Genomic DNA, 22,945 nt, shown 5'->3' on the forward strand with positions numbered 1-22,945 from the left:
GGGTCCTCTGCCCGCTCCAGGAGACCAACAACCTGAGCCACGCGGGTGGGGGCAAGAAGCCGGGCGGAGGTGGGGGGGGTGTCTCGGTTGCTCCCAGTCCGGCGAATCCTGGGCATTAACCAATGGGGGACCGCAGCCCAACGGGGATCCCTGCAAGGCAGCCAATGACCTCGCGCCGCTCTCCACGCCCCCGCCCTCGCCAACCCCGCGCAGCTGGACCATTGGTGCTGGTGGGCTGCGGGGGGGGGCGTGTGCGCGGCGGCGCCGGCCCTTGGAGGGAGGGGGCGTGGCTTGGAGTCCCGGGCCCTCTCCCGGACTCGGGCTTAGGCCCCAGCACACTCCCCATCCCGGGTCGCCAGGCCAACTGGTCCGGCTGCGGCGCCGCGGCGGCGGCGGACGGCGGGGCGCGCGCAGTGGGCGTGGCCCGAGGGCGTGGCCCGGCGGGAGGCGGGGCCTCGGGCGCTGCCTCCGTGAAAGCCAGAGCTGCGGCGGCCGCGGCGGCGGGGGCGTCCGGGCGGTGTGTGCGCGCGTGTTGGGGCGCAGGCTCGGCGGCGGCGGCGGCTCAGCCTGCGGCGGCGGCGGCCCGTCTGGAGCGGCCGCGGTGAGGAAGCCAGCTGCAGCGGGGGAGGCGCAGCCGGGACTGCGCGCTCCGCGGAGCCGGCGGGCACCGGGAACAGGTGATCCCAGCGGGAACCCGGAGCCCTACCGAGAGTTGGCGGGGCGGGAGCCCGCACTCCCGCTCCTCCCACCCCGTCCCCAGCGCAGCTGCAGCCGCCCCCGCCGCGGCTGGTCGCGAACGGCTCTGCGCTCCGGACCCGGCTCAGGCATCCCTCCGCTCCCGGGTCCCGTCTGAAGCCCCCCCACCCTGCCCCACCTGGCTCAGAAGTGCCTGACCACCACCAGCCCCAGCTCCCCGGCGCCCGACCGGCGAAGGAAAGTTGTGGACGTGTCCCGATAGCCAAAGCCCCGGGGCTGTCGCGACCCGGCCGCTCCAGCGCGCTCTCGGAGCGCCACTGACAGCCCGGCCGCGTCGTCCCCCCCGCCACGGGAGTCTACCCCTTCTGGAAACTGCTCCTGAGGCTAAAACTTTGGGCCGGGGTGGTGGGGGGTTTCTGAGGGCGGCTCGGCTCGGGGACGAGGCCTGCGGGCGCCCCTCCGCGCGGACAAGCCTGGGCGCCGCGGACGGCATGTGACGGGCTCCGGTGGCGGCCGCAGCGCGGGAAGGGGCGCGGGCCCCGCGGGCTCCGGCCGCGGCGAGGAGGGGCGGCGCGGCGGTCGGAGGGAAGGCTGCGGCGCGCGGTCGACCCTCGCGGGCCCGGGCCCCGAGCCTTCCTGCCTCGCTCGCCCGGGCCCCGCCGAGGCCGCCGCCGTTCCCCCTGTCCCGGCGCGGGAGGACTCTCTAAACTCCCTGAACTTCGGGAACAAGCCCCCCAAAGGGCGAAACTCTCAGGGACCCCCACCCCGGGCGGCGCGCCCTCGACGACCTCCTTTCGCCGAGCCCCGCTGCTGACAAGTGCCTGGACTCCGAGGACCTCAGGAGCTCGGCCGGAGCTGAGCGTGCCCCAGCCCCGTGCCTGGTCACGATGCTCGTGAGGAAAGTGCCCGGCTTCGTCCCGGCCTCCCCGTGGGGGCTGCGGCTGCCGCAGAAGTTCGTCTTCCTCCTCTTCCTCTCCGGCCTGGTCACCCTGTGCTTCGGGGCCCTGTTCCTGCTGCCCAACTCGTCTCGCCTCAAGCGCCTCTTCCTGGCCCCTCGGACCCAGCAGCCCAGCCTGGAGGCAGTGGCCCAAGTCGCCAGCCACCCGCGGGCCCGCGGACAGGAGTCACCTCCCAACCCGGCCCCCGCGGCTCCAGCCCCGGGAGAGGATGACCCCGGCAGCCAAGCCAGTTCCCGGCGCAGGAAAGGCTGGCTGCGCCGCACGCACCCCACCGGACCCCGGGAGGAAGCCACGGCGACCCGGGGCGGCGGCGCCACGGCCCTCAGACCCCAGGAGGGGAGCGTCCCCTCTAGCTTTGACTTCAAGGCGTTCCGGAGCCGCCTTCGCCACCCGGTCCTGGGGACTAGGGCCGACGGGAGTAAGGGGCCCCAGAGCCTAGTTCAGACCCAGCGGGAGAAAATCAAGGAGGTAAGGACTCTCCTCCTTCCACAGAATATTTTAAAAGACGCTCTTGTGCTCCCATCCATCCTCACTCACCCCCAGTCACTCCCGGGCTCCCTGACCTACTCGAGGCCCTCCTCCCAAACTTCCCACCTTCACTCCTTCCTGCACACTTTTCCAGTGCTGGGTTCAGTTAACCATCTGCATTCCTGATGGATGGTAGCTAAAGCCCTAAACCAACTTTCCCTCACCCCCAGATTCTGGCCTTTCCAGTCCAGTCCTGAGCCCAGGTGGGCCTTGCTCCCTCCCTTTTGGAGATGCTAACAAGATTTCTGTGGAGTTGCTGCATGCATACATGTGTGCTCAGTCGCTTCAGGCGTCAACTCTTTATGACCCCATGGACTGTAGCCCACCAGGCTCCTCTGTCCAGGGGAGCCTTGAGGCAAGAATACGGGAGTGGGGTTCATTAATGGGCACCCTTTCTGTTTGAAGGGGCCAAGGGCCATGTTCTTTCTCACTGTGAGTCCTTAAGTCATGACATCTCCTAAACCCCTTTAGGATCTGCTACCCGGAAATCTAGAATTTGGGGGATACTTCATGTCCTGCAAGTATTTTGTAATCTAGTCAGCAACCCACAAGCCAGAAGATGTCCTACATTCTTGCTAACTGTTTCTATCGAGCTTTGGAACAATTGTATATAATTGCATGTGATACAAGGAGCAGTGATCAATAAGGTAGTGGTAATGATACAGAAGCTCTGAGGTTATTGGCTTGATGAAGCAGGTCTTGGACTGGTTTCCTGTAGGGATTGTACCACACAGGGGTTAGATGGATCACTTTGAGTCTGAATCTGAGTCCTAGTTTAAGACACCAAAAGCAAATGCAGCCTCACCATGGCTTGGAGACAGTTGCCAAGCCACCACTGATAACTAAATGTTCTGCTCAGCCACTGTTAGAGCCGCCTGCTGTTGGAGCCGCCTGTGTGAGGATTTTGCCCAGCACTGCGGAGGGGGCTGCAGTGACACCCCCGGACCACGAGGGGGCTGTGGGCAAGCAGTGGGCCAGGGTCTCCTCCCTAGAATCGAGAAGATGCTCCCCTGTCCCCGTGGACCCAGAAGGAAGGGACTGCTTCTATCTGGACCTCTTGGTTTGCTGCAGAGCAGTCAGCAAGTCTGCTCTGATTTCCAGGGAGAGCAGGCAGCAAGGGTCAGGACCTGCCCTGCCAAGACCTGCTCAGAGCCAGCGGAGTGCTGAGCTGCCCTCCTCCTCTTGTCCAGTCTACCCTCGCTCCCAGAGCCCACCTCTCCCTTAGTTATCTCTGCTGTTGTTACTCAGCTTTCTATGCTAAGCCCTGTGGAGACTCTATCTTACTGAATAACTAGCAGTTGCTGGACATTTTGTGATGTCAGGATTGGAAATCACAAAGATGAGTCCTTGCTTCTTGTGTGCGAGTGTGCACTGTCAGTTTCCAAATTCTTACTGAAATCCCAAAGATTAATTGAAGCTTGGAACTTGCAGTAGCTAAGAAAGGGGCATCATTTCTCCCCCACGGGTTAAGGAGCTATGTTGTTGAATACTCACCTGAACCACTCCAGCTCTGTTTCCCAAAACTGCCTCTGAGCACATTAACCCTTTCAGACCTCCTTGGAAGGCAGTGACTCCCAGTGAAATTACATATAAAGTGCATGCCTACAGTTTTTCATGGGGTGTAGAGCTGCCATTAGATTTTCAGAAAGATCCACCAAAGGATTAAGAATTAACTACTGTCCTCTTCGGAAGCAGTGCTTTCTGCATTTGCATCTAAGACTGTGACCCATTTCTGAAAGCCTCTGGTTGGGAGCCATGGTAGGAAGAGTGGGCTGGCTAATGGGGAACCAAGTTCTGCCCCTTTAGACCAAGAGAACCTCCCTCGAGGGCAAAGGCTGTGGGCAGTGACTTACTGCAGTGGCTGGGGATGGTGGGAGGTGTGGAAATTCTGCTGTGCCGGTGAGCATAAAGTAACACAATGGGTGGAGGTCTGTGTTAGTTGCCAGGTGTCTGGATCTTTCTGCCTGGCGTCTCTGTACACCCCTGGTAGTAGATAGAAGCCTGCTTGTCTGTACCCTTAGTTGTTCAATGCTAAAGGTATAGATTCAAAGAGCCCTCAATTCAAAGAGCCCTCTTTCACTGTCTTGAAGACCTCAAGCTCTTCAGAACAGAGGGGACAGGACTATATATGCTATTATATTTTGAAGCCTATTGTCTCTTCAGGTGTCTTGAGTTTGAACCCCTCCCTTCCCCACCTCCCCAAATAACCCGAAAAAAACAAAAAATGTGGGCAGTGTCTGGTTTAGCTGTTAACACAGAGTTAACTTCCCTGGTGTCCCACCTGATGAGGAATGCGTTTGCCTGTTGCCGGAGGATGTCTTTATTTCCTTCTCATTTAAATTTCTATCTGTGCCAAGCCCAGGGGCAGATCATTTTAGAAAGGTGCCTGTTTTCAGAAAAGGGACTGCTGCTTTCTTGCCTGGCTTGTTTACTTCCAGACGTGGATTGATTAGACCCCAGGAACAGAGGGGGAGCTAGCATCAGATAAAAAGGGCTCTGTTCTTATAAGATGAGGTTTGTAAAGCAAAAGTAAGCATCAGGAGTGATTCAGAGAGGGTGATAAATGAGAGTGAATGAAGACTGGTCATTCAGGCTCTAGATCGACGAAGTATACTTATGAACATTCTGGTGTGAGAGATAGACGTGGACACAAGGTCTCTGCTGATAAGATGGGTTGAGGCTGCCTGTTCTGGTTGTTCACACATCAGGAAACCATCTGTCACTGGAACCAACGATTTCTCCTCACTTGTAATTTTGGAACCTTGGAGGAGGCGGTGTGGTGAAAAGGGGAACCCAGAGAACATGGATTCAAGTGTCAGCTCAATCATCAACTGTCTGACTTTGGACAAGCCACCTCCTCTCCTTCCTGGACCTTATTTTTCCTTCTGTAAAGTGCGATGAGAGAGAGGAAAAGAGACATAAACTCTTGCTTCCAGATTCGGCCCCTAAGTAGACTGCCAGTCTGGCCGGGGACTCCTTAGCAGTTGGGTTTTTCCCAGCCCTGTTTTCAGCATGTCTCAGTTCCTTGAAGTTAGGGACAGTGTTGTGCTCTTGTTGATGATGGTGATGTGTTCACTGTTGTATCCCTAGCACCACATAGGTAAGTATTCCTGTCACGTGGTACTGAACAGTGACAGATGCTCATCTTGGGTTCATTTGGAGAGTAAAGAGGTTGGTAAGAATGAGAAACAGCTTGCAGACTGCATTCCCTTACAGATCTGATGATAATATAGGAAATTATTGTCATAATTATGTTAGGGTCATAGGTAGGTTGCTATTCAAGTTCAATAGACCTTTCTCATATATGACAAGAATTGATGCTTTTGAACCGTGGTGTTGGAGAAGACTCTTGAGAGTCACTTGGACTGCAAGGAGATCCAACCAGTCCCTCCTGAAGGAAATCTGTCCTGAATATTCATTGGAAGGACTGATGCTGAAGCTGAAGCTCCAATACTTTGACCTCCTGATGCAAAGAGCTGACTCTGATGCTGGGAAAGATTGAAGGCAGGAGGAGAAGGGGACCACAGAGGATGAGATGGTTGGATGGCATCACCAACTCGGTGGACATGAGTTTGAGTAAGCTCCAGGAGTTGGTGATGGACAGGGAAGCCTGGCGTGCTGCAGTCCATGGGGTCGCAAAGAGTCAGACATGACTGAGCGACTGAACTGAACTGAACACATGACAAGAGTTGGGAGTGAATAGCTTGCCAGGCTTACATCCCAATAAAAGGTTTCAGACAGTGTTGGGTCCTACTGATGATGGCTGGTTGCTGATCTAGAGAACCTCAATTGTCCCTTCCAGTAAAGGGGGCTTTTGTTAAAGGGAATTGGGCAGTGAGAGTGGGGCTGCCCCTCACCTATATGAAGAATGTGCGCTTATGCACCACTGTATGTCACAGTCATCTTGAGTGTCTAGCCTGGGTTCAGGCCCTAGCCAAGCCTTCAACCCTGACCTCAGGTGAAAATTTCTATTTGTCACTGTGCCTCACTTTTCATGGTAAATGAAGGGATTGGCATTTAGGGAAGTTTTCTCTTCCATCTGTTCCCACCTGCTTTATTTATGGATCTGCCCAAGCACCTAGGATAGGATCTGACATTTCGTTGGAGCCCAGGTACTTGAATGAGTGGCTACAGTAAAGATATTTAACTAAAAGTTAAGGTTCCTGGTGGCAGAGGCCGGGTCTTCTTCCTGAATTCCAAAAGTTGCAGAGCAGAGACCATAGCAAGGTTTGGGGGCTCAGCAGCTCTGTGACCCAAGAAGCCTTTTAGAAGTTGCAGTAATTTTCCAAGTGCAACTTGAAGGGACTGGGGAGGGGGCAGCCGTGAGTAAAATCTTTCATGCCTGGAAAGCAGGCATCTAGAGGATGCCTGAGTTACCCTAGAATCCTGAGACTTGGCAGGGAGTGCCCCAGCTCTTGCCTTCCATGCCTGCTGTCTTAAGCCTCCAGGACATTGCTGGTTATGATGTGTGACTATGTCCAGATAAGTCATCTTGGCAGACGATCTTTGCTCCCCACTAATGGGCTGGTTTGTTAGTCACATGTGGTTTCTCTGTATATCTGATTTATTACTGCTAGTCTCAGGGACAGGTAGGAAAATTAAAAGGCTTTGTGTTCTTTGTAGCATGTGAATCTGAGTCTGCGAGATGTTCAGGATAATTAATATTAGGAACATCTCAGATTTAAATAGCTTTCCTTCGAAGAGCTCTGTTTGAGTTGAAAATCCACTGAAGATTTTTACCCCCTTGTCCTTCAGTTTCTCTCCTGATGTGTTTTCTGCTCTATGATACATTTAATATAGACAAGAAGGGTGGCCTGTAATAACTGGACAGGTCGGTTGGGAGATCGTCACATTGTATGCCCCGTCATACTCTTCATCTTTCTTTTTAGGTGCTTCTTAGAACTAAGAGGACTGCAGGTAGAGCCAAGCTTAGGCCTTGTCCCCACTGGGTCTACAGCTTAACAACCACAGGTTGGGTGGGTCTCTGCTTTCGTCCTGAGCTGCACCATTATTTTGGGGACTTGATGCAGGCATTCCAGGAGCAGTCATTTCTCAGGCCTCACATCTTTAACTCTGTCCTTAGTGTTAGGTTTAGAAACACATAGTGCAATGACTTTTAAAAGTCAGCTGCTTATTTCACACTGTTGTTAGCAGGGGGGCAAGAATATAGATTCCCTGCAGTTTTCAGAGTGACTGATTTATATCCGAGCTCAAGAAATGCCTTTTCTCTAGCTCTCCCTGAAGACTGATCCATTACTCTACCAAAAATAAATATTGTGATATATATCACACATAGTTTGCTCAAAGGGACTTACATCTTTTCTCTTATTGAAAAAAATAAATCAGGCTCGCAGATTGGAAAGCCCCATGCAGGGAAGCTATTTGGTAATCTAGGTGGGCAACCAGCCTATGGGTACTGCCTCTGGCATGGGGAAGGTGATTGCCTCTGCATCCTAAATCAAATCGGCACCAAGGGTGGTGGCGAGGGCTTCAGAAAATTCTCTCCCTGCCTTAGTTTCACTGGCCAAGTCAGGAAAGCTTTCACAAGGGCATGATGGACAGGATTCAAGAGAGAGTGGTGGGCACTTTTTACGTTAACTTTAAAAGATGTACCATAAATGGAGCAGGTTTCCCTGATAGCTCAGCTGGTAAAAAATCCGCCTGCAATGCAGGAGGCCCCAGTTTGATTTCTGGGTCGGGAAGGTCCCCTGGAGAAGGGATAGGCTACCCACTCCAGTTTTCTGGCCTGGAGAATTCCATGGACTGTATGGTCCATGGGGTCACAAAGAGTTGAACACGACTGAGTGACTTTCACATCCATGGAGCAGGAATGAGTGTCCTGAACCAAGAATGATTATTATTCCAGTTCTGTCCAACTGCAGCCCCCGAAAGCCCGGGCTCATTGAAACAATAGGCTCTGGTTCTTCATTTTCCACTGTCTCAGCGCCAAGGCCTTACGAACCAGTGTTTGTATACTTTGGGGAAAAAAACAGACTTTTTAAGTTCTGAATTCTCATGGCACATGATGGTAAGAAAAAGAAACTGGAGATTCCTTAAGAAGTTCTGAGGACCCAAGGATCCAAGTCCCCCTTCCCTCCTTCACCCCACTCAGCTCTGGTGGCTGGTTAATAGCCAAGGCAATATGGTTTTGGTTCTCTTAAATGCAGGGTGTGTCTGAGATAGCTGGAAGTCAGACCTACTTTTTGGTTTCTCCACCCCCGAAGAAAACTGAAACCATGGAGACCACAGCTATAGGCCGCGGCCCAGTGTGGTGGCCCAGTTGTGTGCGTTTCTTCCCTTGAGAAGGCTGTTTTCTAAGATCTGGGTTGAGGTCTCCCCACACTTGACAGGCAGGTGGTCAGAAGAGCCCTTATTCGCAAGAGAGTCTGAGTATGTCTCTTAACTCTGAATTTTCATTAATTAAAAGCTAAGGCTAGGGCGGTTGTCCATCTGTTTTAATGCAGTATTGCAGTGGTACAGAAGAAACTTGGGCATACTGATTAGTGTCCTTTACAGATAAGCAATAATTATGCTTTTCCCTGGCATGCTCTGGGAGTCAGCTGCTCTATAGACGAAACTTCTGGGTAAATAGCTTTCACTGAATAACAACCATTTTCAGTGGCTGATAGGTTTTTCTCCCCTCATTTCACCTCTACTGTGACTTGGGGGTCACCATAAAATCCACTGTGCAATACAGCATGTCCCATTAGGGCCTGATGAATCATTTAGGTAAGACTGTTGGTCTCTCACTGCCTTACTTTTTTTTTTGCAACAACCCTGTGATGCAGGTGGTGGTGGTGGTTTAGTTGCTAAGTCATGTCTGACTCTTTTCCGTCTCAGGGACTAAAGCACAGCAGGCTCCTCTGTCCTCCACTATCTCCTGGAGTTTGCTCAGATTCATGTCCATTCAGTCAGTGATGCTATATAACCGTCTTATCCTCTGCCGTCCTGTTTTCCTTTTGCCTTCAATCTTTCCCAGAATCAGGGTCTTTTCCAATGAGTCAGTTCTTCACATCAGGTGGCCAAAGCATTGTAGCTTTAGCAACAGTCCTTCCAAAGAATATTCAGGGTTGATTTCCTTCAGGATTGACTGGTTTGATCTCCTTGCAGTCCTAGGTACTCTGAAGAGTCTTCTCCAGCACCACAGAAGCATCAACTCTTCAGTGCTCAGCCTTCTTTATGGTCCAACTCTCAAGTTCATACATGACTACTGAAAAAACCACAGCTTTGCCTCTATAGACCTCTATAGACCTTTGTTGGCAAAGTGATGTCTCTACTTTTTAATACGCTGTCTAGGTTTGTCATAGCTTTCCTTCCAAAGAGCAAGCATCTTTTACTTTCATGGCTGCAGTTACTGTCTGCAGTGATTTTGGAGCCCAAGGAAACTACTTATTTATTTAAGTGTAACTTACATATGGAGAAGGCAGTGGCAACCCACTCCAGTACTCTTGCCTGGAAAATCCCTTGGACGGAGGAGCCTGGTGGGCTGCAGTCCATGGGGTCTCGAAGAGTTGGACACGACTGAGCGACTTCACTTTCACTTTTCACTTTCATGCATTGGAGAAGGCAATGGCAGCCCACTCCAGTATTCTTGCTTGGAGAATCCCAGGGACGGGGGAGCCTGGTGGGCTGCCGTCTAAGGGGTCGCACAGAGTCAGACACGACTGAAGCGACTTAGCAGCAGCAGCAAAAGCAACTTACATATAGACAAATGCACAGATCTTAAATATACAGTTTGCTAAATTTTAACAACTGCAGAAAACCATGTAAACTATACCCCTAGGAAGATATAGAACATTTCCATCACCCAGACAGTTCCATCTGCTCCTTCTCAATCAGGTCCCCATCTTCTATACCCAAACACTGTTTTGATTTGTCGCCAGAGATTAGTCTCACCTGTTCTAGAACTTCAACTAAATGGAGTAGTACAATATATGCCATTCTGTGCAAAACTTTATTTCACTGAGGCTAATGTTTTGAAACTCGTCCATGTTGTGTGTAGCAGTATTTCGCTTCTTTTTGCTGAGATGTATTCCATCGTGTGAATGTCCCACAATTTGTTTATTCATCCACCTGTGGTGGGCCCTTTTGGTTGTTTCCAGTGTTTGGCTATTATGAATAAAGCTGTTATGAACATTTTATGCACAAGTCTTTATGTAGGTATATTTTCATTTCTTTTGTGTCAACATCTAGGCATATAATTGCTGGCTCACAGAGTAAATATATGTTTAACTTTATAGGAAAGTGGAAACAGTTTTCCCAAATAGTCAGACCATTATATACTCCCACCAGCAGTGCGTGAGAGTTCTGCATAGTCGCCTACACTTGCTATTGTCCCCCTTTTTCGGTTTAGCCATTCTATTTGATGTATAGTAATATTTAGTTGGAGTTTTAGTTTTTGTTTTCCTGTTAGCTATTGTTATTGAACATCTTTTCATATGTTTATCTGCCATTTCTTTATCTTCCTTTTAAGTGTATGTTCGGATCTTTTGCACCCCCGACTCCCACCCCTGAAAATTTTTTAAAAATTTGTACTGTTCATCATCTTCTTACTGAATTCTAGAAATCCTTTGCATAATCTGGATATATGTCATTTGTCAGATGTACATATGCATAGGCTCCCCAGGCTCAGTAGTAAAGAATCTGCCTGCCAATGCAGGAGATGTAAGTTTGATACCTGGGTCAGGAAGATCCCCTGGAATAGGAAATAGCAGCCCTCTCCAGTATTTTTGCCTGGGCTATCCCATGGACAGAGGAGCCTTGTGGGCTACAGTCCGTGAGTTTTCAAAAGAATCAGACGTGACCGAGTGACTAAGCAATAACATGTATTCCTATATTCATACTCTATGATTCATTTTTTCGTTTTCTTAATGTGTCATTCAGAGAGCAGAAGTTTTAAATTTTGATGAAATCTGGTGTATCAATATTTTCTTTTATGGTGGTACTATTGTGTAGATTAAAATTTTATTTTGTTTACCCAAAGATCATGAAGATAGTCTCCTTTTAATTCTAGCAGCTTGATCATTTTAGTTTTTACATTTGGGTCTTTCATATACTTCAAATTAACTTTTGTATATGGTTGAGGTTCTTTATTTCCATTTAAATGTCTAGTTGTTTAGTGTCATTTGTTGAAAAAGCTTTCTTTTCCCCTTGGAATTGCTTTGATACCTTGTTAGATTAATTTATCATAAGTATGTGGTTCTGTTTCTGGACTCTTCTGTTCTATTGATTTGTCTTTATGCCAATTTATACTATCTTTTTTTGAGTGTGATTGGCTTTAAGCAAACCATCTTGCTTTTGTTTCCTGGAATTTTTTTGGCTTGTTTTTTTTTTTAAATTGAAGTATAGTTGATTTACAGTGCTGCATTAGTTTCAGTTGTACAGTAAAGTGATTCAGTTTTTTATATATCTTCGTTTTCAGTTTTTTTTCTATTACAGATTATTATATTGACTATAGTTCGCTATGCTATACAGTAGGTCCTTGTTGTCATTTCATACGATACTGATGCTGTGTGATTTCTCCATCTTTGAACTTTTTTTTTTTTAATGGCTTGAGTTACTATAAGTCCTTTACATTTCTGAAGTGCATTTGAAAATAAGTACATCAGCTTCTATGAAAAATCGTGCTGGGATTTTTATTGGATTTGCCTTGAACCTATAAATCAAATTCCTCTGAACATTTTTTTTAAGTGTAGGTCTACTGTTAACTGATTCTTGCAGCTTTTGTTTTCTGAAAATGCCTCTATTTGCCCTCCTCTTAAAATATTTTTGTTGGATATAAAATTTTATGTTGATCCCCTTCCCCCCGACCACCCTTTTACATGAAAGAACCATTGTCTTGTAACTTGTATTGCTTCTGATGAAAGATCAGGGTATATTCCCCTGCATGTAATGTCTTTCCCTTCCCTTTGGATGCTATTAAGATTTTCTCCTTAAGTCATCTGACGATGTACCTAGATGTGATGTAATTGTTTATCCTTCTTGGGGTTTGTTGAGCTTTTTGTGTCTATGGGTTGATATTTTTATCAAGTAAGGAAAAAATTTAGCCCTTAGGTCTTCTATATTTTTCCTACCCCTTTTGTTTTAGAACTTAACTTACATATAAGTTAAATTGCTTGATATTTTCCTAGAAGTAACTGAATCTCTGTTCATTCTCTTTTCAATCTTTGTGCTTTGGTGTAGATACTTTATGTTAACCCATCTTCAATTTCATTGAAATTTTCTTCTGTAGTGTCCAATCTGCTGTTAAGCCCACTCAGTGAATTTTAAATTTTCAGGTATTTTTTTTAACCTCTCAGTTCAGTTCAGTCGCTCAGTCGTGTCCAACTCTTTGCAACCCCATGAACTGCAGCATGCCAGGCCTCCCTGTCCATCACCAACTCCCGGAGTTTACTCAGACTCAACTCCATTGAGTCAGTGATACCATCCTACCATCTCATCCTCTATCATCTCCTTTTCCTCCTGCCTTCAGTCTTTCCCAGCATCAGGGTCTTTTCCAATGAGTCAACTCTTCACATGAGGTGGCCAAAGTATTGGAGTTTCAGCTTCAGCATCAGTCCTTCTAATGAACACCCAGGACTGATCTCCTTTAGGATGGACTGGTTGGATCTCCTTGCATTCCAAGGGACTCTCAAGAGTCTTCTCCAACACCATAGTTCAAAAGCATCAATTCTTCTGCACTCAGCTTTCTTCAGAGTACAACTCTCAAATCCATACATGACTACCGGAAAAACCATAGCCTTGACTAGACGGACCTTTGTTGGCAAAGTAATGTCTCTGCTTTTTAATATGCTGTCTAGGTTGGTCGTAGCTTTTCTTCCAAGAAACAAGCAACTTTTAATTTCATGGCTGCAGTCACCATGTGTGGTAATTTTGGAGCCCCCCAAAATAAAGTCAGCCACTTTGAATTTCCACTGTTTCCCCGTCTATTTGCCATGAAGTGATGGGACCGGATGCCATGATCTTATTTTCTGAATGTTGAGCTTTAAACCAACTTTTTCACTCTCCTCTTTCACTTTCATCAAGAGGCTCTTTAGTTCTTCTTCGCTTTCTGCCATAATTATGGTGTCATCTGCGTATCTGAGGTTATTGATATTTCTCCCGGCAATCTTGATTCCAGCTTGTGCTTTTTCCAACCCAGAGTTTCTCATGATGTACTCTGCATATAAGTTAAATAAGCAGGGTGACAATATACAGCCTTGATGTACTCCTTTTCCTATTTGGAACCAGTCTGTTGTTCCATGTCCAGTTCTAACTTTTGCTTCCTGACCTGCATACAGATTTCTCAGGAGGCAGGTCAGGTGGTCTGGTATTCCCATCTCTTGAAGAATTTTCCAGTTTGTTGTGATTTTAACCTCTAGAATTTCCATTTGGACCTTTTTCATTGTTTTGAGCTCTCCGATGTTTCACCTGTGTTCACTCATTGTTTTCAGCTTGTCCTTTAAATCCTAAGGCACATCTATAATAGCTTTTCAAAAAGTCATCTTTGTCATTATTGGGTCTATCCCTGTTGACTGTTTTATCTCTTGGTTATGGGTCACATTTTCCTACATCTTCATGTAACTACTCATTTTATGCCAAACACTGTAAATGTACTTTTTTGAGATTCTAGATTCATCTACTTTTTTAAAAAATCTCCTTTTAAGTAGTTTTTATCCTCCTTTTCTGTTAGGCTGACAGCTGTTACATCTCTGGGCTGTCAAGATTCCTGCTCCTGGCCAGTTTATTCTCTACTCTTCCTATTTTGCTATTTTCTAATCTGCAGATGTCTAGGAAACATTCAATCTATCTTGTTAGCATTATATATAAAGTACAAATAAATAGACCTTGAGTAGGTCTCAGAAGACTCCTGAATTAAATATATAAACGACATATTTTGGTATAGTTTAGATATTTAAAGATTCTTATTTGCTTTTGGTAATTGGTATGAGATGCATGAAATATAATTTTGTGTTGAAATTATATCCTGAATAAATAGAGTAGTTCTCAAAGGGGTGTCTGATTTCTGGTTGAGATTATTTGTGCATTTTTTGCTCATCTGCTTTGAGGAGTTAGAAGAAATACTTGTTGCCATCTGTGACATTCTAGCAGTCTCTATTAGTGTGAATCTCCTCTCAGAATTTTTTAATCTGTCAAATATTTTCTCTAGCCTCTCTACCTTAACTCTAATGATGACTTTTTAGAAACTTGGTTTGTACATCCCCACATAAAAAAGCTATTCCTATAAGCCAAATTGCTGATATTGGTCAGAAGGAAGCTAAATATACATGGCTGAAGGATCTTTACATGGCTGTGGGTCTGATCTCTTATCTCCCCTCATTCAGCAAAGTTCAGTAGGAAATAAATGTTGTATCTTATTGCAAAGGCTATCTTTAATTTCATTCATCTCATTTGGGGTTGGGGGAAGTGTTGAATTAAAGTTACAGGTCTCTTATTTAAAATCTCTTTTCTCCACTTTCATTCCTGGAATGAGCTTTTCAGAGGTTCAACCTAAACTTTGCCAAGTAAATGCCGATCTCTTGGAAAGACATTGGCACCTTCTTTGTTTTTCTGTACTTGTGTTCTTGACCTAAATCAGCAAAACTTCCTCTTTTCCAGCTCTCCCAGAAGCCATTCTCCGTCTGTCACATACTTTACAGAGCTCTGGAGTAGTCTTGGTTTTTAATGATAAGAATCAGTGGGAAAAGAAGACTTAAATTTCTTGCTTTCAGAACTGGACCTTTTAGAAAGCAACCTATAAATATAATCAATTTTCCTGCTTTAGACTATAAGAAAATCTTTTATAGAGAAAGGTTCATGTTTTGACAGAGAAATAGCAGTTCAGTCTAGAGGCTTCTTATAGCAGTTTCAGATGCAGGTCTTTCGGGGTGTATACTTTCGCAAAGGGCAGAGACTTCACACTGATGTAGTCTCAGAGGTGGTCTTGTGTAATAGTGGCCCTGTAATCATGGTAGGAGCTCTGATTATCGATCCTTGAGTAACTAAGAATGGTACCAGAGTGGCGTCGGTCCAGATGGGGTTGAGGGAGACAAACAGCTTTTAGCCTTTCCTGTGATTAGGTGCTGGATTAGATTAAAGCATAATCAGATTCTCTGTGATCTGAGTAAAGTGCGCTTAAATTTGGCACCAGTGGGAGCAGTTTGTCAGGCCTGGAATTTGAAGTTTTCTTGCATGTCAGAGAAGAGGTTTCTGACTCTGCTCCCTGTACCATCCATTGTCTTTAAATTCTCCCCGGAGGAGTTTCCAGGGGGCCTGCCTTGAAGGGGAGTAGAGGCTGGACCGGGCTGATACCTGACCTCGTGGACAGATGAGATCAAAGATTCCTTGTGTGTGTGATATTCTTAGTAGAGCCCTTGCATCCCATTAAGAGTTTAGCTTGTCCCCACAACAGCCTTGTGGCATACATGGCAGGGCGATAATCCCTTTTTATAGCTCAGGGAATGAACACCCTGCAAAGGCAGTTAGTGACCAGCTCCAGGCCTGCCGGTTTAAATTGTGATCCACTGACTCAGACCTCCTCTCCTGACTCTGGTTAACATTCTTTCTATTGTGTTATCTGAAGGGTCAAGGTTGATCATTTAGAGGAAGAGTTTTCACTTTGGGGTGAAATAAAGTAGAAATTGTCACAGTCTTGGTTGACATTGAACAGAATGGGTCTCATGAATCTTTAGAACAGGGATTCTAACCTTAATTGCAGTCTGGAACTCCCCAGGGGTCTCTTAGTAAATACTGATACCCAAGTTCCTACCCCAGAGGTTCTGATTTAATTGGTCCGGAATACAGCACGAGCACTGGGATTTTTAAACTTTTCCCAGACAGTTGTAATGTACAGCTGTGCTTCCGGCCTCGTCTTCAGCTAGACTGTATCTCCTTTCTGACTGTATTTCCCTTTTGCCCACTTAGGGAAGAGGTTGGAAATTTTCTCTATTTATTAAGAGCAGGATCGGGTCAGATGTGCTGGAGAAAAGACTCAATTAAAACTGAGTTTTCCAGTGTTAAGAGCATAAACTATTAACATCAAGAGAAGCCATAAATTTATTTAAAGAAAAAGATCTTGGAAACAGAAATTATTATACACACCAAAGGCTATATGAACTCAAGAAAATTAGAGATGAATCTCTGGCTTTAAGGAATATCATTGTGTCATGGTGTCGTGTGTCGGAATCATTTCCCACTATATACAGATGCATGGAGGAAAGGAGACCTCTGTTAACTGCATAAATATTTGCCTGTCCCACATAAATCTTTTTTGGGGTAAGCAGGCAGAACATAAACATCTGGAATGAAAATATTTGCTTGTCCAAAAGTTGATTTCTCGCCCCCACTACTACGACTGCCTCTGCCCCTTTCCAGTCAGCAGAGCAGCCTTTGATGTTGCTGCTTGGGCCCTAAAATCAAATCACAGATGCTCAGGAAAAAGATACTGAAGTGAAAGAGCCGAACCCCGTCCCAGGTGTTCAGGCTCAGGGCAGGAGTGCTGCAGTTTCGTATCCTCACTGCCTTGCCAGGAGTTGGATGTGACTAAATCTGAGAATTGCCATCCTGGATTGATCAGATCACATCTACCCAGGTCCCCTCCGCGTGGAAGCCGCAGGAGGTGAAAATATGCCATAGATGAGCGTGAGCCTCCTTCCCACGGCTTAGTGATGGGCCCCCCGAGAGCTCCGTTTCCATGCAAGAAACCTTTGAATTTTCAACCTGTGCCAAGTTGCGATCTTTTGTCAATCTGCCCCAACTATTTCTAGCAAATTCTTTGGCTGACGTGGCACATAGAACAAAGTCCTATTAATGCCAAACTTATTTCATTCCAGCTTCAAGCGGTGGACATTTAGCGTAGGAGCATTAATGGAGAGGCAGACTTCAGAGAAGAAATTTCCTTCTGCTGTTAAATCTTATATTAAACCGTGCTTACTCAGAGGCCTCTGGCTGCGGGAAGCAGTGACGAGGGTGGAACTTGGCAGATGGCTGTAGCTGTGGCTTCCTGGAGGCCTGTGCGCGGAGACGATTGTTTATATATTGGTTTTCATTTATGTATTGGTCTTATTTTCATCTTCCTGAGGTGCCCAGATGCTATGGTGATAGATTGGTTGGAAACGACTCATTTGTCAGGGTTCCGTGGGGGACGTAGGTTTCCTTCTTGTGTGCAGTGGAGTCTAAAATGTTTAATTAGATGCCGAGGCATTTCTGCCTGGGTCCCCCTCTGCCGCCCCCCACCCCCACCCCAGGTGGATGCCATTACTCAGTTTGGAGAGGATCTGCGGTTTTTCTGGGCCTGACCTCCTCTCCTTTCATTTTCTCTTGATGCAACCCTCATTGCTTCCTTCTCTGAGCTGCTGTTTTTTTCTCCCCCTGTCGTTCTTGTTCTAGAAACCGCCTTCATGTGACTGCTGGAATTTGCAGAGCTGATTCGTGTTGGAAACCTAGTTGTCAAACAGGTCCAAACCAGACCTTATGAAATAATGTAGTTGAGCTGATACGCAGTGAGAGGAATATTAACTACCTGCCGCTTATCTGTTTTATTCCAGCTCAACTTTTCCAGAAAACTTACCTTGTTCTTACCACCTGCCAGGCCGTGCCCTAGATGCTGAGGATGCAAACGTGAGGCTTCTGTCCTTGAGCACCACATCCAGGCAGACGTGTGTGCACACAACTGTGACACCATGGAGGTGCCCCAGTCATGGGGTGAACCAAGGCCTGGGGGCCACAGCAGCTTTGATGTGAGCTTAGGGGAAAGGTCAGTGTTTCGGGCAAATGTGGAGAATACCAGGTGGAGTGGACTTGTCAGAGAACAAGAGGCTCCGTGTGCTGGATCTGGGGGTGTGATACAGGTCTGGATATGGGAGGTGAAGTGTGGAATGACCAAGGTTCCTACCCAGGATGTGTATGCTAAGTTGCTTCAGTTGTGTCCAACCCTTTGCAACCCTATAGGCTGAAGCCCACTAGGCTCCTCTGTCCATGGGACTCTTCAGGCAAGAATACTGAAGTGTGTTGCCATTTCCTTCTCCAGGGGATCTTTGGGATCGAACCCATGTCTCCAGCATCTCCTGCATTCCAGGAAGATTCTTTGCTGCTGAGCCACTGGGTAGCCCCTCTACCTGGGAGTAGATAGGAACATCAAGAAGTGGGGACAGTGAGAAATCCTGGGAGGCGGAGATGAGTTGAATGGTAGACATGATTAAACAAAAATTCCAGACACCTGTGAATTCTAGGTGGTTGGAAATATGGGTTTAGGACTGGTTGGGGGCAATGGCACAGGGGATGTGGCTTCAGAAGGATGACCTGCTGGGTTCAAGGCTGGAGTGTGAAGCCACTTGAGGAAAACCTGGACCCAGAGGTGCAGGCGCCAGAGCCTGCAGGAACCTAAGTATTTTAGTGAAAGAACAGAGATTTGGGAAGCAGACAGAGGCAGGTGGCCGAGGGACCAAGGGAACCTTGTCCAGCCTCCTTTTTCCTTCCTCTGACTGGTTCTGCCACACTTGGGGGCCCCCTGAGCTCCACGCACAGCTCTCAGGCTCACGCAGGCTTGCAGTCCAGCACCCTGTCCTGAGCTGCCTGCCCTTCATCTTGTCTCTTCATCAACCACCTCCCAGCTTCAGAGCACTGTCTTCACCAGCCCCAGACCCCACGACTTTCCTTCCCTGCTGGCATCAAGAATCAGAGCATCCGTTTCTTCCCTTTGTTTTCTGATTGTGTATCCAGACCTCTGCTCTGAAGAGCTGGTGCTCTGAGCCGTCTGCTCTTTGATTTTCAACCAAGAAACGAAGAGCCAGCCTGAGCCCGGGGTATGGCTCTTCCCTGGCCTGAGGCTGGAGGAGCTCAGCCTTGTAGCAGAACGGGGGAGCCCTCCTTTCCCCTGCTTTCTGGAAATAGGGTGGGTACGTCCTCCGGCCTGCGCTAAAGATCGGCAGGCCAGCTCCTTGCTCAGTGGAAAGAGGAGGCCGTGTGTGGGGGAGAAGGCAGGGTTCAGTCTTCGCTGCTGTGGAGGAAAGGGAGACTTCGCGCAGTGGTAATGGTGGGCTTTGTCTTTTCCCCTGACCACAAGCAGGGACCGGATAGATCCCACCACACTCAGCTTCTGGCCATCATCTCTGCTCCGGTGGGGCGTGTTCTCTTGAAACCATGCCCCTGACCACTGAAGGGAGGGTCATGTGGCCGTGTCCCTGCGATCCTGCCATCTAAGGTGTGTTTCGGGGGCATCTGCACCCTGGCCACCCCTTCCAGATGGTCTCCCTGATATCTGAGCTCCACCAGTGCTGCAGAAGCCACCCTGGGTCCTGGCCTCAGCTTGGGATGGAAAACAGGCTGGACCGAACGCCTGGCAGACATCCTGAAAGCTCTGGTTCAAAGCGGTCCCTGTGTGGTGGCAGCCTGCTAGTCCTGGCTCTTGCCATCTCGCTCCGATCATTCTGACGTTCCCTGTAGTGGTTTGAGCATCTAGAGTCTGAACACTTAGGTCCACTCATCCCTCGGGGTCACGGGTGCTGCACGCGCAGTGCTGGTTTAGCATCTTCGTGGTCGCAGGACTGAAAAGTGTGTGGTGTCCTTCTCCCCGGGGTCACAGTGTTTTCAGCAGCAGCCTGTGTTGAGTGGTGCAGCTTCCGCAGAGAGGCGCCGAAAGCTGAAATGCATTCCCTTTCCTTCGTCCATGCCCGCCCTCCTAGGGTTTATTTATGTCCCCAGCGGCCCTTGTGGCAGCCCCACCAGCTCAGTTGGGAAGCGTCTGACGCTTGCAGTGCTGCCCCCTGGGGGCCTGAGCCAGCACCCCCCTCTCCAGTCCTGGAGTGCCAGAGACCCCAAGGTCTCACCTCAGCAAGGCCGCAGAGGCTGCTGGAGGGCACCAAGGAAACGCATAGACGGCCCTGTGAGATGGTGACTTTTTAAAAATAATTGCAGGTAAAATACACATAACATTTATCATTTTGACCATTTTAAAGTGGACCATTCCGTAGCATCAAGTACACTCCCAGTGTTGTGTGGTCATCACCACTGTCCCGTTCCAGAACTTTCTCATCCCTCCAGATGGGAGCCCCGTACGCCCCACTCCCACCTCAGCCCCTGGCAACCACCCGTCCGCTTTCTGTCGCTATGCCGTTTTCTATTCCGGACATTTTACATAAATGGAATCACACAATATGTGACCTTTATGATGTTTTCAGGGTTCTTCCATGTTGCAGCACATGTCAGCTTTATTTCTTTTTACGTCTGAATAATATTCCTTTGTATGGATATACTGCATTTTGTTTATCTATGCACCTGTTGATGGACATTTGGGATGCTTTACTTTGGGCAATTATTATGAATAATGCTTCTCTGAACATTCATGTACTTGTTATTGGGTGGACACATGCTTTCAGTCCTTTGGGGACATATGTAAGAGGTTACTTTTATGTGTATGTGGTACTTCTGTGTTTACCTTATTGCAGAATTGCCAGTTTTCCACAGCGGGAAACTGGAAATGTTTATGTTCTCATCAGCAGTATGAGGGGAGGTGGAGACTCTTGGAGCCAAGTGTGCCAGCCCCTCCGGCATAAACCAGAGTGGTTCTCTGGGGTGAGCCTCAGTGGAGGGTGGACCAGTGGCGTCAGGAGTGGGCAGGGTGGGCTGCAGGGCCTGGGGAACTGGGAGTTTACAAGGGCAAGGTGGGCAGGCCAGAGCCTAGCCCTCACGGGTGGTTGAGCTGCTGCAGTTTGGTGGGAGTGTGCGATGGGAGTGTGTGACAAGAGTGTGTGATGAGAGTGTGCGATGGGGACTGTGTGATGGGAGTGTGTGATGGGAGTGTGTGACAGGAGTGTGTGATGGGGAGTGAGTGTGACGGGCGTGTGTGATGAGTGTGATGAGAGTGTGCGATGGGAGTGTGTGACAAGAGTGTGTGATGAGAGTGTGCAATGGGGACTGATGGGAGTGTGTGATGGGAGTGTGTGATGAGAGTGTGCGATGGGGACTGTGCGATGGGGACTGTGTGATGGGAGTGTGTGATGGGAGTGTGTGACAGGAGTGTGTGATGGGGAGTGAGTGTGACGGGAATGTGTTATGTGTGTGATGAGAGTGTGTGATGGGAGTGTGTGACAGGAGTGTGTGATGGGGAGTGAGTGTGACGGGAATGTGTTATGTGTGTGATGAGAGTGTGTGATGGGAGTGTGTGATGGGAGTGTGTGATGAGAGTGTGCGATGGGGACTGTGCGATGGGGACTGTGTGATGGGAGTGTGTGATGGGAGTGTGTGACAGGAGTGTGTGATGGGGAGTGAGTGTGACGGGAGTGTGTGATGAGTGTGATGGGAGTGTGTGATGAGAGTGTGTGATGAGAGTGTGATGGGGACTGTGTGATGGGAGTGTGTGATGAGTGTGTGATGGGAGTGTGTGACAGGAGTATGTGATGAGAGTGTGCGATGAGAGTGTGCGATGGGGACTGTGTGATGGGAGTGTGTGATGAGAGTATGTGATGGGAGTGTGTGACAGGAGTGTGTGATGGGGAGTGAGTGTGACGGGAGTGTGTGATGAGTGTGATGAGAGTGTGTGATGGGAGTGTGTGACGGGAGTGTGTAATGGGCACGTGTGGCGGGGCGGTGGAAGGGCCGCGTGGTGCGTCAGGAGGGCTGATGCAGGTGGTGTCTGTGGGTGGGACACGTTCGGCCCTGAGCCTGGGATGCTGGCAGGTGCTGGCTCCCCAGGGAGACAGGCTGCGCTGAGGCAGGCCCAGCCCGGCTCCCAGGCGAGGCTGATGGGGGAAGGAGGGGAGCGGTGATGGGGAGGGGGTGCTTCACTGGGCTCCAGAATGGAGGTGCTGGCTCTTACCCCAAAGCAGAGTGCTCTCCTGAGACAGAAGTGAAGTTCTGAATCAAGCGTGTCAGGGGAATTCCAGGTCTTCAAACTGTTCTGGAAAACCTCTCATTGCCAGGACCTAAGCCCTTGGAAACTCAAAAGCCAAAATTGAGCTTCTGTTGAGTACTTTCCAAGGGTGGCTTCTCTTTCCTGAAAGCAGTGGAGGCCAAGGCCTAGTCGAGTGGGAAGGGTAGTGGGGAGAATAGAGAGATTAGGGGAGGGGTGGCCGGTGCGTGGAATTGAATATTTGAGGCCCTCTGACAGCTGTACTGACTTGCTCAGGACTTAGGATACTTAGCACTTACGTGGGGGCAGGGAGAGCCAGAAAGGCCGACATCAGAGGCTCTGGAGCTGAGCAGATGCTTCAGGGCTGTCCCAGCTCCTGGAGAGACCCAGGGTCAGGCCAGCACAAATCCACAGCAGCCCCAAAGGCTGCAGACAGGGTTGGGGTGGCCCCTTCGCCGCACCCGTGCCCTGGGAGCCCGGCCTGCATCTGGCTAGAGGCCCCCTTCGGGGTGCATGGGCCTAGCCAGTGCCACCGTATAAACAGTGTTCTAGATCGTCAGCGTTACGGTTTAATAGTGATGCTTCTGTGTCTGCCGCCTCCTTGAAGCACCTGGTAATCAGGAAGCACATTCCCAGTTTACAGATTGAAGCTGAGAAAAAGAATGGTTTTCAAATTTCCGTGATTAGGAAGAGACAGAACTAGGACACACACCTGGGACTTCTAGCTCTAGATTCAGCACTCTTTTCAGTTTGTTTTCCTCCTGGGGGAAGCTATCTGATATTGGTGCTGATCTTTTCTTGCACGCTCTTCGTGAGAACAGATGATAGTTTTGGGGTCATGAGATGCTGGGGAAGGATCAGGATCATGTGTGATTCGCATGCAGGGAGCTTGCTCTCTCTCTCGGCTCTGGTCAAGTAGCTGGATCTGCTCTTCCTG

General features: G+C 48.6%; 1 protein-coding gene across 2 annotated transcripts in view; it reads left to right on the plus strand.

Annotated features, from left to right (window-relative positions):
- Positions 1-340: 340 nt before the first annotated feature.
- The window catches only part of MAN1C1 (mannosidase alpha class 1C member 1), a 149,501-nt gene continuing 126,896 nt past the window's right edge, over positions 341-22,945 (plus strand). Inside the window, exon 1 of one of the 2 annotated variants that reach the window (XM_070458955.1) lies at positions 341-2,123. In XM_070458955.1, coding sequence (XP_070315056.1) covers positions 1,584-2,123 — 540 coding nt within the window. In that variant the 5' untranslated portion in view covers positions 341-1,583. The remainder of the gene's footprint in view (positions 2,124-22,945) is intronic. The other variant, XM_020909260.2, reaches the window with a different exon arrangement.

Source organism: Odocoileus virginianus, chromosome 30 (assembly GCF_023699985.2).
Source record: "Odocoileus virginianus isolate 20LAN1187 ecotype Illinois chromosome 30, Ovbor_1.2, whole genome shotgun sequence".
Taxonomy (NCBI): Eukaryota; Metazoa; Chordata; class Mammalia; order Artiodactyla; family Cervidae; genus Odocoileus; species Odocoileus virginianus.